The 14,928-nt window shown below is 36.0% G+C and overlaps 1 protein-coding gene across 3 annotated transcripts in view; it reads left to right on the forward strand.

Moving 5' to 3' along the window:
- The window catches only part of LOC143222536 (uncharacterized), a 102,682-nt gene that overhangs the window by 59,480 nt on the left and 28,274 nt on the right, over positions 1–14,928 (forward strand). For all 3 annotated transcript variants that reach the window (XM_076449165.1, XM_076449155.1, XM_076449174.1), the window contains exon 9: positions 10,240–10,287. In XM_076449165.1, the coding sequence (XP_076305280.1) occupies positions 10,240–10,287 (48 nt within the window). The remainder of the gene's footprint in view (positions 1–10,239; positions 10,288–14,928) is intronic.

Here is a 14,928-nt window from a genome sequence, read left to right on the forward strand (position 1 = left end):
CTACATCATGACACATGGACCTGAGAAAACATTTTTCATTGATTGGTAAAAAATCACTTGCTATACTACTTTTAGATGAGAAATAAGTTTTCATTTATTTAGAGAATTCATTTAATAACAGAGAATAGTAACATATAAACAAACAATGTGCTATAAATATCACAACTTTTCTGGTTTTCTAACTATATAAAAGAGCTGTAAAATTCAGCTAACCTAATTAGTGTGTTGCCCGTAGAAATAAAGTTTTGAACTGTATGCAAAATATACACTTCTTTGTACAGAAAATTACATTTGATGGATTAAAAGTACAGCTTAAAGCATCAAACATAATAGAAGAACTACTGGCAATTTCTGAAAGAAAGGATATGACAAGTGGTTTTATTTTTTAAAATGTGGCTCTGTGAACAAATATGATTCAAGGATATAAAAAGTATGTTTGCCTGAGAAATTACTGTACCACAATGAGTAATTTAGATTGAACTGTTTGTCTCAGAGGAGTATAAAATAAATTAGGGAAGAGGGGAGACCTACAGAGCAAATATCATAATTCTCTTACAAGGAGAGATTGAGGATTTTTTTAAAAAGAATTTCCTCATAACATTAAGAATTTAAACTTTATGTGATGTTACAGTTTCTTTTATGAAATGTACTTTAATGTCATTCTAATTCCATACATTGATAAAACTATGTAACAAAATATTTACTTTTTTTTTTGCCCCTGGGCAGAAAATGTTATTTTCCAATTGCTTATGCCTAAAGTAAATGAAAAAGACCTGTTTTTCTCTTCAAACTTTGCTTTTGTGACCTGGAAGCTTATAACGAAAACATGATGGGAGACTATATTTGGGGGCTGATACATGAAAATGATTTACACATAGTTGCAAATCTGGAAAATCTACTCACTTCTAAACATTTTTGTTCATTTGTGTATAACTTTAGTATAAATACATATAAATCTTGATTCATATGTTGTTTTATTCAGACCTTATGTAAAGGAAAATGTAGAAATTTGCCAGTTCTTATAAAGAAAATAGGTTAATTTCTAAATTTCATTATCCAGGTCACAAAAGCAAAGTTTGAAGGGAATAATGGCCATTTTCTGTACTTGTACAGCATAAGCAATTAAGAAATAACATATACTATCCAGGAACAAAATTTATGTTACATAGTGTAATCAAGTAGTTTAGTTAAATTTTTAATGTAACTGTAGAAAGGATGTGACACGTGAATGGAAGTGTAACCACATGGAAAGGATTATTTTTTACCTGTAGAAAAAAATGGGAAGTTTGAAGAATAATAGAGCTCTTTAACCAGATAATATTTTCACAAGGGTTTTGGTAAAAATCAAGGACTGGATATACACGAGCTAATTTTTTTAATGGTTACAAGGTTGGTCAAGTTGACCAAACCTGTTTAGACAGAGTTAAGAGTTATGGTATGTATAATTTCAAGGTTACTGTTGGTCAAAATGACTAAGTCTAACTTCATGGAGTTTAAAAGAGAAGATATAAAATTTGGAGAAGAACACAAAAAGTTGAAGGATGAAGAAAGTTTTGGAAAGGTAACAGAACATCGAGAGGTAAGAGACTGAACTTTTAAGGATGGACTCAGAAGTCAGAGACATAATATTTAAAGAAGAATTAAGAACATATATACATCAGATTCAATACAAGATCCACAAAACTTGTGGAGAAATATAGAAGGATTACTTGAATCTGCCCAAGAATTTTAACCTGAAACACTTTTTACTGCAAATTGTAGAACAGGAAGAACTGCTTGGTTTATTAACATGTACTGTGCTTTCTATTATCTCTCAACCTTTCTAAACTACTTCTACCATGTCACTATGAAATTCAATTTTAAAATTTATCTGGTCAATTATGAAACATCACCCAAGTAAGAAATCAATAAACAGAGATGGAAACCTACCATGGGAGGCATATCAGGCTTATTATAAAGTGATTTTCAAAGAGGGCAGGTGGAATAGTAAACAACAAGCTATTTATTTTACTGCCCATTTAAGAAGACCTTCTTTAATAACAAGAAGTAGCCTTCCAGCTGAGAGCCATAATAACCTCCAGTATTAGTCACTGTCTTATCCAACAGGTTTGGAGTGACATGCCGAAGGTATCCAGAGCAAAGTTCTGAAACAGCATGCAGAAGAAAAACGAAGCCTTACTCAAACTTTGCAGAAGATTTGGAGAGACTTGCTCCATGCTAAATGATTGATACTAATTTACATATGCCATAAAATAATTAGTTTGAATTAAAGTGGGGGTAGTTATTTAAAGGAAGTTCAGCAGTATTTTGATGGAACTAGATGCATTAAAGTTGCAGATAAAGAGCTAAAGACACCATTTTAAAGTTAGGGAACCTTTAAATGCTATTGAAACATTGTCTGACAATAGTCTAGAAGAATTAAAAGATTAGTTCAGCATTTAGTTGTACAGAATGGAGGAAATAAGCCACAAAACAACAGATGTTTCAAGGGCATTACTAGGTATAGTGACAATTTTTCAATCCAGTTTGTTAATGAAAGGTGAGAAATGTTTTCTAGTGATGGAAAAAGATGAGTAATTGATACAAACAGTAGGTGGATATAAAGTTCCATCAAATGGGAAGTTGTTTTTACTGTAGCTTCTATATACCTCATCAAGTTTTTGGTAATTAATATAAAGAAGGAGTTTATATTAGGAACTGTCATCATCATGCAAAGATACAGATATGGTGTTAGGTTAGCATCACAGTATATGGCTAGGACATTCCCAGTGGTGTATTTAAGGTTGTGTGGGCCTTGCATTCCATGTAATTTTACATCAAATTATCAGTAAAACCCCATTAAGACTTTGGGCCCCGGAGCCAAGCATCCTCTATCTACTACCTGAATATGCCATTGGACATTCCTGTGTATTATGGGGCATGTTCTACATATATATATTGGACTTCTAGTAACAACAGATGAAGGAAGTTATTGTGCCATGAAAAAATTAAGTACTTTGCAAATACTTTTATGAGTTTCACAAACAAAATGAATTAGAAACTTATATTCTCCTCTCAGTCTTTAAGTCGGAGAAAGTTAATAAAAGAAAAATAATGAAAACTTCTTAATTTGTGAAGTTAGACAAATTATTTATTTATTTATGTATATTTCTAGTTTAATCAAATAACTCACTGAAATATGCTTCTTTCTTGATGAAACCGGTTATTTACTATGATTTTAGTTGCACTTGGTTCACAAAAGTAAATGGTTTCTTTAAAACAGCAGCCTTGATCAGTAAGCTTAAATATTAACAGAAGAAGTACTTGTAAGTTATCCTTTCCTTTGATGACTCATCACTCCAAATGTTTTGCAATCAGTAAAGGTTTTTACACTTTCAAGAAAATTCTTTACACCTTTATAACACTAATATTAAATAATTGCAAAGAATAATTAGAAAATAAGTGCAAGAATGATGTGTGTTTGAAAGAAGAAATGGTTCACGGAATAAAACTACAATATGTAATATGTTCTGCATACAATCATGTTTATACATTGTTGATTAGTTTAATATCGTTATAACATATTGTGGTTTTGTACACAACTATAATCTTCAAAAGACCTTATTTTAATATGATCTGTGAGTTTTTGTTGTTTTTTGTCAGTTACTGCAGTAGAAAACTTATTTTTTTGTACTTTGTAAGTGTGAGATTTAACATGCAAAATATGAGAGTTAAGATGAGGTCCATTTTCATTAATTGTTTTTGTATTTGTGATGATATCAGTACCTGTACCTTCTGTATTTAGGCAAACTTAGGTTTTCAACTATGCTGTTAACATTTTTAAAATGCTTGTAGTAAATCATTTTGTTTAAAATGTTGTAAGTGAAGGTTATTGAATAGTTTTATAAACAACACCAGTGATGCCAGTTGATTATAAGTAAAAAATTATTTCTAGTACAAAATTTGAAATAATTATATATTAACTCTTTTCAAATGATTAATCTTTAAGGCATAATGTTTAAATAGAAGTATAATATTCCAAAACATATATACCTCCACTGTCACTGAAGCTGTTCTCTGACTTTGGCTTTGCTTATCTAATGATTGGTCTTGCGTTGATTCAGTCTTTTACACCTCACTTAAATGGCCTTGGCAGTGTCCTCTTGACAGATTTCTCCATCCTTGTCAGTGAAATATCTATCCTGGTACTGTATGTAAGTAATTCATTTAGGTAACGTAATCATTTTCTTTTGACAAAGCATTGGTCATGATTTTTTCTGACAAGGTGTTACACGTTGTTGTGTTATGGAGTACACCTTTTGTGCAGTCTTGTGGATTTCAATATAGTTAAAAATACCAAAAAATCAAATTAGATGCAATATATACAAGTATGAATTAATATATTCAGAGATACCAACCATTATGATTTGAGCGTAATCATTATGATTTTGGTGAATACAACTATACGCTCATACAGACAAATATTACAACTTGTTGCAACTCCCAAATTATTATATATTATATAGGCCTATACAATAAAGTGATAAATTGTTCCCCCAGGGCTTGACAGGGGGGTGAAAAGAAAATTTCTAGTGAAATACAAATAAATTTTGATAATAAATAAAAGACATAATCCAAATGACTACTTGCAATAATCATGTTTGTGCTTGAAATAATAAAAAAATATTTGTATCTCCGATGTCTACCAATAATTTGAGTGCGGTGCTTCTCCATACTGGGTACATGGGGGAATCCATAGTTATGTCATCAGTGCTTGTCAGCCAATCAGCGCGCTCACATAGATGGGTATTTCTCATTTTCTAAGCGGCATAGAAACACCAGTGCGATTGTTCACAAGATGGAAAAAAGAAGCCTCGTTCACCAGATTGTCTTGTTTCTGGCAAATCTAAAAGGACTAAAACTGTGAAGAGGCTCTGTCTACAATCACTACACTCAGTCATTTGAAATAGTTGGCATCTCTGTATAAGGCTAATCTGACCTCCCCTTTGTTATCTAGTGTGTCTCAGGTTAAAGAGGGGATCACTTTCAGTTGGGGCTGTCTGTATTTTGGCTGCTGAGTGATGTAGACATTCATTTAGCCCAGGGTATTTTCTCTTAGGGCTTCTGAAGTTATCCTTTTTTTTGTTGGTCCTGGGGAGAATTTGGATTATTTTTCCTGACTCCTTTTTTTTTTCCAAGTCAGCTTTTCAAGAGTCCAATTTAGATTAAACCCCCATTCCTTTTCTTCAATTAATCATTTAGATTTGTAGGATTTTGGGGCTTTTGTTTGTCAACTTTGAGTCTACTCCTCTTGTTGGTGGAAAGTTTGAAAGAGGACTGTTTAATTTGTCATCCTTTACCCCTTATTCTGTATTTGGTTTGTGATGGGAGATTTACTGTTTTGTTACATGAGGTATTAGATCTTGTATCTTTGTTTATTTGTTTGCTTGCTTTGGTTTTCCTCCTCTTGGTGGAAGTATATTTATTTGGCTGCTGACATGTTGATGTCATAAATTGGGTTATTGGCAAGTTTGTAGGATTTTCTCTCTCCCCTTAGGTCTTCCTATATCCTGATAAGTCTTTTTTTTCTATGTCTCTGTCATCTAAGGAAGGGGATATATCTTTCCCTGCCATTCTTTTGCCATCTACTTCTCGTTTCTGCACCTGAGTTTAATCTGATACTTTGTTCTCACTTTTCAGGCCTGAACGTTTTATGCCACGCACTTTATCTTATTTTTTGGTGATAGTATATTCATTGGGATCTTTCAGTTTCACTTGACTTTCCTAATTTTCTTAGAGGTGGATTCACAACTGTCCATTTTGCATATTTGGGTCTTTACAGGCAAGGTATTTTCTGAGTTACACATCACCAGATTCATCATGTCTTCTGTGCCAATTTCTCTTATTCAGTGGGGGACATTTTACAAGCCAGTATTGAGACTTCTCCCAGTGCTTTTTTTCTAATATTCTTTACATTACTGGGTGTTTTTCACTACTCCTTGGCCATTTTAACAACATCTGCTTGATTATAAGGAAGAAAGGGTACTTTTGTCACAATCGTTTCTTTCTATTTTTCAGGGTCTCTTAACTCCTTTTCACAGGATCCCACTTTGTTGCAAGTTTTGTCCAGTAAGGTGTGCTTTTATCAAACCAATTCTGCACTAGCAATCACTGTTTCACTATATATACTACCAGTTGCAACAGGTTCTGTATAAAAGGGGTGTTCCATAAGACCATCTAGGTACTTACCTGATGGTATTACCATATTATCAGGGTCTGCCACTAATGGACTATCATAAGTAAAGCTAAAGGGATTCTACCTGTCCATGTTGATCATTGGATTAAATAAATCATAATCAGTATGCTTTTAAAAATATAGAGAACGTGGTTTATGTATTCCACTGTTTCCAGACCACCATTCCTTTGGATTTTCCAGATTCTACTAGTGGAGCTAGGGAGTCCTTACCCCACTCAGTTTCTAGTTCCTGAGGTGAATAACAGAGGCTTTTCCTCCATAGTGTGTTCCAACTCCTACTCAGGTTCCTGTGTGTTATTTCCAGATGTCAGTAGGAGTGGCACAAGCCTCCATGGGAAGGCTACTTTGTCATACCAGCATCCGATTGGACACTATTCTATCTGGTTGAAGAGTGCATGGCCCTTCTCTTTGATCAATGTCAGTTTCATACATATTATTCATGGCTGGAAGTCTACTGTCTCTTCATAATTCTGAAAGTAAAGTAATCCCATCCCATCTTACGTCCTCGGTTGAGCATACTATTCCACATCTTCTCCGTAATTCCAGCAACAAGTGAGATGCTTTTTGTTCACTTGGTTGTGGAGTGAGGATAAATGTTCATCATTCTAGACCAGATGGGTCCTGTTCCTTTGGTTGAGTAGGGCATACGTGATCCTGCCATTCTTTTTGGACTTCTTCAAATGGAGGAGAAAGTTTATTCACTTCATTCTTACCTATTTTCTCATTGTGATTCTAGTGATTTGGAATGAATCACTCTATATCTACAGGTGTGAAACTAGTAAAGTGTATATCTGTGCATAATATTGCAGTTCAGTAGTCCTAGGCACCAACATGGGATGTAGAGATCAAGATCCCTTAATTCCAGTTCTGAATTGTGAAAGCTTGGCTGTTTGGTTGGGGTTGGCCTGTAATGATGATTACTCATGTACTATTCCACCCTTAATACAGGAACTAGGTTCTGGATGTCATGTGGTTTTCTCACTTGTATATCACTTTTATCTTGGTGCACTCTTATTCTGTGTAGGTGCTTTTTGTATGGTTCATGCCTGCACTGGTCTCTTCACCTTTTTGTATGGTTCATGCCTGCACTGGTCCCTTCACCTTTTTGTATGGTTCATGCCTGCACTGGTCCCTTCACCTTTTTGTATGGTTCATGCCTGCCCTTCACCTTTTTGTATGGATCATGCCTGCACTGGTCCCTTCACCTTTTTGCATGGATCATGCCTGCACTGGTCCCTTCACCTTTTTGTATGGATCACGCCTGCACTGGTCCCTTCACCTTTTTGTATGGATCATGCCTGCACTGGTCCCTTCACCTTTTTGTATAGATCATGCCTGCACTGGTCCCTTCACCTTTTTGTATGGATCATGCCTGCCCCTGCCCTTCACCTTTTTGTATGGATCATGCCTGCCCTTCACCTTTTTGTATGGATCATGCCTGCACTGGTCCCTTCACCGTTTTGTATGGTTGATGCCTGCACTGGTACCTTCATCTTCTCAGTGTGGGATTCAAGCTGTAGTGTCAGCAGATTGTAAGTATACTTTGGAAGTTAACAATTTTCTGAACTGAAAATGTATTACCAGTAATATTTATCTTCACTGACACTTTCTTGTTTTCTTCACCACTAATTGCCAGTGTAAGTCTCAGAAAAATAGATCATAGTATGTATGTGAGGTGCTTATATACTGTAGTAAGATAGGGACTCATTGAGGTGCTTATATACTGTAGTAAGATATGGACTCATTGAGGTGCTTATATACTCTAGTAAGATATGGACTCATTGAGGTGCTTATATACTGTAGTAAGATATGGACTCATTGAGTTGCTTATATACTGTAGTAAGATGGGGACTCATTGAGGTGCTTATATACTGTAGTAAGATATGGACTCATTGAGGTGCTTATATACTGTAGTAAGATATGGACTCATTGAGGTGCTTATATACTGTAGTAAGATGGGGACTCATTGAGGTGCTTGTATACTGTAGTAAGATGGGGACTCATTGAGGTGCTTGTATACTGTAGTAAGATGGGGACTCATTGAGGTGCTTATATACTGTAGTAAGATGGGGACTCATTGAGGTGCTTATATACTGTAGTAAGATGGGGACTCATTGAGGTGTTATATACTGTAGTAAGATGGGGACTCGTTGAGGTGCTTATATACTGTAGTAAGATGGGGACTCGAGGTGTTATATACTGTAGTAAGATGGGGACTTATATACTATACTGTAGTAAGATGGGGACTCGTTGAGGTGCTTATATACTGTAGTAAGATGGGGACTCGTTGAGGTGCTTATATACTGTAGTAAGATGGGGACTTGCTGAGGTGCTTATATACTGTAGTAAGATGGGGACTCGTTGAGGTGCTTATATACTGTAGTGAGATGGGGACTCGTTGAGGTGCTTATATACTGTAGTGAGATGGGGACTCGTTGAGGTGCTTATATACTGTAGTGAGATGGGGACTCATTGAGGTGCTTATATACTGTAGTGAGATGGGGACTCATTGAGGTGCTTATATACTGTAGTGAGATGGGGACTCATTGAGGTGCTTATATACTGTAGTGAGATGGGGACTCATTGAGGTGCTTATATACTGTAGTGAGATGGGGACTCATTGAGGTGCTTATATACTGTAGTGAGATGGGGACTCATTGAGGTGCTTATATACTGTAGTGAGATGGGGACTCATTGAGGTGCTTATATACTGTAGTGAGATGGGGACTCATTGAGGTGCTTATATACTGTAGTGAGATGGGGACTCATTGAGGTGCTTATATACTGTAGTGAGATGGGGACTCATTGAGGTGCTTATATACTGTAGTGAGATGGGGACTCATTGAGGTGCTTATATACTGTAGTGAGATGGGGACTCATTGAGGTGCTTATATACTGTAGTGAGATGGGGACTCATTGAGGTGCTTATATACTGTAGTGAGATGGGGACTCATTGAGGTGCTTATATACTGTAGTGAGATGGGGACTCATTGAGGTGCTTATATACTGTAGTGAGATGGGGACTCATTGAGGTGCTTATATACTGTAGTGAGATAGGGACTCATTGAGGTGCTTATATACTGTAGTGAGATAGGGACTCATTGATGTGCTTATATACTGTAGTAAGATAGGGACTCATTGACAAGGGTGGATAAATTTTCAAATTATATATTTCCCAGTACATTTAAGTGGGGTAGAAAAGACTGAAGCATCTGAGACTAATGCTTAGACAGGCAGAGCTAATGTGAAAGAATAGTTGTTGTGCTGGTGCAGGTAAGTATTATTTGAAATACATTTTCAGTTGAGGAAAATGTTAACTTTCATTATAAAATGACTGCACAAAATTTTAACTTTGGCTGCGTAGAGAACGTTATAAACTTTTTTTTTGTATCTAGGCAATTGTACTCAAGATAACTGGTATGTGTATTGAAACTTTTATTAAAATAAAGTAGAGAGCAACATTTCAACTTTCTTAGGTCATCTTCAGGTTTATAAAGAGAGTTTGGAACTTAATGTTGCTAGGTGCATGTCTTAGAGATGAGAGTGTTACTGCATATGGGATTGTAGGGGGCATTGCAGTATGTTAGGTTATTAATTAGTATAGGTATAAAAGGCATTCCTTCATATTTGTTGAATTTTGGTTTGAGTTGTGGTATAGTCAGTTGCAAACTCTCTTTGCTAATCTGAAAATGACACAAGAAGGTGGAAAGATTCTGTACTATATTGTAAGAAAAGTTTTAATACCCATACCAGCTGCCTTGAGATACATTTTTACTTTAAGTGAGTTTCTGGTCATCACGGAATATTTAGGCAAGTATATAAATATTGAAAGTTGTGATATTATAATTTAAAATAGTTCTGTTTATGTTTAAATAAAATCAATAGGATGAAAAATTTGGTGTTTTAGTACTGTTTGAGTTAACGTCATTAATGAGAAAGAAAAAAAAAAGATGAAAATGTACAGGTTATCAGTTCTTGTAGTGATAATGTTTTTTTTTTCTTAGTGATAAGAAGAAATTTGGAGGACCAAATGTCATCAAGCAAGCTTGCAAGTAAGAATGGACTACAATCTGGTCTTTATAATCTCAGATAAATATTTTTGTAAATTCTAATAGATGGTGAAGTTATGATTTAGAAAAATTGTGTTTCCAAGTTAATGAAACTCTGCAGTTGTTTTAGTCAGTAATAACTGTTCTCAAACCCTCAGTTTTTGTGATGATTTTAATTAGTTGTTGAATCTAGAGAAATATATTTTTAATTGGATCTAACTTCATTAATTTTTCTATTTCAGGAAGCACTATAAACTTTTAGCTAGAGATAATTTCATGTGCAGTAACTTCGGTTTAAGTTAAACGTATTTCTTTACTCCTGATGTGTAAATCAAAACAGAAAATAAGTTTATCTGTATATACAAATGTGAATTGTTTCTGTACAGTCTGTAAACAGTTCATGTTCATACTAGTAAATGTCATCTTTTTGTAGATACACTGCAATTATATATGTTAGGACACCTTATATTTTATATAAGACTGGTAAATCTGTCATTGTGCCTAGTACTTACTGTAAGGCTTATATTTTAGACCAACCAGTAAACCTCATTTTTGTACTTCTGTATCAATAGACTGTTATGCATAGAAGAATTATCCATATCATTATATGCAAACCATTAGATATCATCTTTGTCCAGACCAGTAAACCTCTTTTTGTTTCGTGTACCATTGTACGAACTGAGTAATATCACTACCATAAAACACCTTGCAGATTTCACCATTGTGTAAAACTAAGTAAATTTTATAATTTTACAAAGTCTAGTAACTATCAGCATTGTATATAGATTAGTAGATATTTTCATTGTATACAGATCAGTAAGTTCCACCATTGTAAACAGCTCAGTAAATTTTACGTGTAAATAGAAGACAGGGTTCAGTTTTAAGGAAATTTCAGGTGTTGTCCAGAGTGCTGTAATGGTTGTCCACAATAAAAATAAATAAATCCTTAAAAAGGTTGAATTAGGACAATACTGATATATAAAAACCCAAAAATAACCCAGTTACAAGAATTTCGATGTTTTTATATTTTATTTACTTGCAAAAAGTAAAATTAATGTTTATTTTGCTGTTTGGAGCTTTTATTCAGCTAATTTTTCACACCTATTTTTCCCAGGAAGTTTCGTTACAGTAGAAAAAATAAATCCAAACCAAACTAATGTTATGTAGTATCATAAAGAATCAAATAGTCAGTGACCTGTGTCAAACAGATGTTAAAAGGTTGTCTGTTTGTTAATTGTCAGTCAAAAGCTATTATTTGTACTTCTTTTAGTATAATTATATACTATGTTGTTGTGCTCAGAATTCATCTACTGTCGGTGTCTGTGACTTGTTGGTACCAAATTCAAAAATCAAACAGCACTCATTCTACTTGTTTTCAAAATAATATATATAGTCAGAACTAATTAAATGTATGTACAACAACTGTATGTATTATAGGCATATCGTAAACACTGTATAGTTCTCTTCTTGTCAGATGTCCACTTGGGCCTATTTAATTCCTTTATAATTTCAGTTGACAAGTCCAACTATGTTTATTCCCATTGCATTTGTATTCCATGTATACTGTCCAGTTATGAATAATACTAGAGAGTGGACAAATTGCTAATAGTATAGTCCTGAATAACAGTACATGACCCCTCAGTGTGGATCTTGTACGTGGTGAGGGGACCTCCCAAGGAAGGTTCTGTTCTTACAGTTTTCCTCCTCTGGGATCTAAACATCTACCCATGTGTTTGCTGTGTATGCCAATCTGTGAAGGGGAGGAGAGGATTTTGGGGGTTGAGGGATCTAACCTTAATGCACCACTTTGGCTTTGAATTCCTGTAGATGATCAATTGGTTGGTCCACTTGGGCTAGGGTCAACCAAGTACCAATGTTGGATGTTCTCAACATGTGTTGTGGACATTGTATCTGATGCTGGTGTTTGGGTATAGTGTTTACGAAACCTTGGTGTTGCTGCATTGTCCTTGTTGGACATTGTAGTGCGTCTCCTCGTAGGGCTCCATGGTGGGTGTGTGGGCACCGAAATTATCCTTTTTTTTATTATGGATACTCCAATTAAATATCTAAATAAAATAGTGAAAGATGTATATAGGTAAACAACCACGTATCAAAGATTTTAAGCAGCAATCCTCACCACCTGTACCACCTCATTTTCTTGCATTGCATTTACTTTGAATCAAACCTTTAGGCCAAATGTCTCCCTTTTTCATTCAGAAGGGACTAGAAGGACTTGCTGGCTCTCCAAAGTCAGTAAAGAAGCTTCGATCTGGTGACATTGATGGAAACATCCATATCTCAACACAGGGAACTCTTCCATTCAAAGGCAGTTGATACTTATTGAGGTTACACCTCATCCTACTTTGAATTTGTCACGAGGAGTTATTGTTGAGAGGGATTTGAAGAACATCCCAGAGTTAGATTCTTGCCAGTTTCTCCACCCAAGGAATTTCTGCAGTGAGGTGTATCTCCATTTGCAAAGATTGAATTATGGTTCCGGACAATGCCCTCATTCTCACATTTACGTCGGCACGTCCACCTGCTACCATCAGTGCAGGTTATCTTAATTGTAGAATATGACCATACATTCCAAACCCTCCGATGTTTCCAGTGTCAGTGGTTTGGTCACTTGAAGACGTTATGTTGTGGTTCCTTGGCGTGCACTCGTTGTGGTAGCAAGGACCATAATGCCTGCGAGTGTGAAACGAACCCTCATTGCATCAATTGCAATGACTCTCACCCGTCCTACTTTTGTTCTTGCCCTAAATAGTTAGAAGAAAAACAGGTGCAACGTTTGAAAACTATTCATAACATTACTTATCCTGAGGCTCACAAGTTGCTGCTCACCACTTCATCTCGGACATATGCTGCTGCACTTCGTTTTAGTACTATGATGAGACTGCAGACAGACGTCTCTGTGCCTCCAAAAGAATCGTTCTCAAAACAAATAAAGTATTTCAACCTCTATAGGTAAAAAGGTTGAACTAACTTCAACACCCATCTCTGTCCCTTCCACATATTACAACACATCCCAATATCCCCTTCCTTTGGTTTTTGGTACAGGCATTTCCTTGGATACATCTTCTCCCATCCCACGATGCAAAACGATCATTCGTTCACATCTTCAATCTCTGGAATCATCTTCCAACAGCAAAGACTTGCCCAATTGACCTAGGGCAGGATCCATGGAGGTTGATAGACTTCCCTCGAATACAGACAGTAAAGAAAAAAGACGTGGTTGTAAACAGAAAGGTTCATCACCCAGTTCATCTACATGTAAATAAAAATGGCCACCTTGATACAATGGAACTGTCAAGGTTTACATTCTAATCTGGATGATGTCAAAACACTGATTGCTTCCTACCATCCTGTATGTCTCTTCTTACGGGAAACATTTCTGAAACCTGCCGATACAATTACCTTTTGGCAGTTTTCTTTGTACAGAAATGACTGGTTTTGTGATGGACAAGTGCATGGAGGGGTAGCAGTGTTGGTTGATCAGCAAGTGCCCACCTTGTCTTTGCTACTCGACACCCATGGAGACTGTAGCCATCCGTACTTTCTTGGGTCGTACCATTACTATTTGTTCTCTCTACCTGTTGCCTGGAGAGACCTATGATCAAACATACCTTGATGCTCTCATTGAACAGTTGCTATATCCTTTTTTAATCCTGGGGGACTTAAATGAACATCATCCCCTTTGGGGAAATGTTGATAGGAGGGATTGTTCTGTAGAGCATATGCTCTCTAATCACAACCTTTTTCTTTTCAATACTGGTTCTTCTACTTATTTTCATTCACCTAGTCAGTCCTTTACTGCTATTGACCTCTCAATTGGTTCCCCATCACTTTTCTTGTAGGGTTGAGAATAATCCACTAGGCAGTGATCATTTTCCAATATTTTTTAGAGAGATTGGCTTTGGTTGATGCCACCCCACCCTTGTGACCTGGTGGAAGCTGGATCAAGCAAACTGATACTCTTTCACTGCTCTCACAGAAATTGATCCTGCCATTGTCTGTAAGCCATCAATAGATGACTGTGTAGCAGTGGTAACTGAGTGTATTATACAAGCAGCTGCTTCGTGTATTCCTAAAACCTTGACACATTTTCTACAATATCCCCATCTGTGGTGTAATCTTGTCTGCCACATGGCACAGAAGGCTCAAAAATGGGCCTTAGATACTTTTCGTAGGTGTCCCACAATCTCGCACCTCATTGCTTTCTAGCAGGCCCTTGCACATGCTCTGTGGGTAAGACGTCAAAAACAGAAGGAATCTTGGATTAAGCTCACAACCGACTGGCCCATTTCTTTTTAACATCTACTTCTATCCAGTTTTTATGGATACTGGGCCATGTTGGTATTCGTGGGAATGAGCTTACCAATGCTGTAGCAAAATCTATCTGCTCTGGTACCGCTGTGCCTGTTCCATAAGTTTACTATGGTCTTGTATTCAAGGCTCAGCTTCATACCAGTTGGCAATTGACTTGGAGTGAGGAATATGACAACAAACTTTTCCAAATAAAACCCTATATTGGACTTTGGTTGTTTTGCTTTTGTAAGGATTAGAAAGAGGAAGTTGTTGTAACTAGACTATGGATTGTTCACATTTTTTAACTCATTGTGTTCTTTTATCTGGAACTGA

The sequence above is a fragment of the Tachypleus tridentatus genome, chromosome 1 (genome assembly GCF_004210375.1).
Source record: "Tachypleus tridentatus isolate NWPU-2018 chromosome 1, ASM421037v1, whole genome shotgun sequence".
Taxonomy (NCBI): Eukaryota; Metazoa; Arthropoda; class Merostomata; order Xiphosura; family Limulidae; genus Tachypleus; species Tachypleus tridentatus.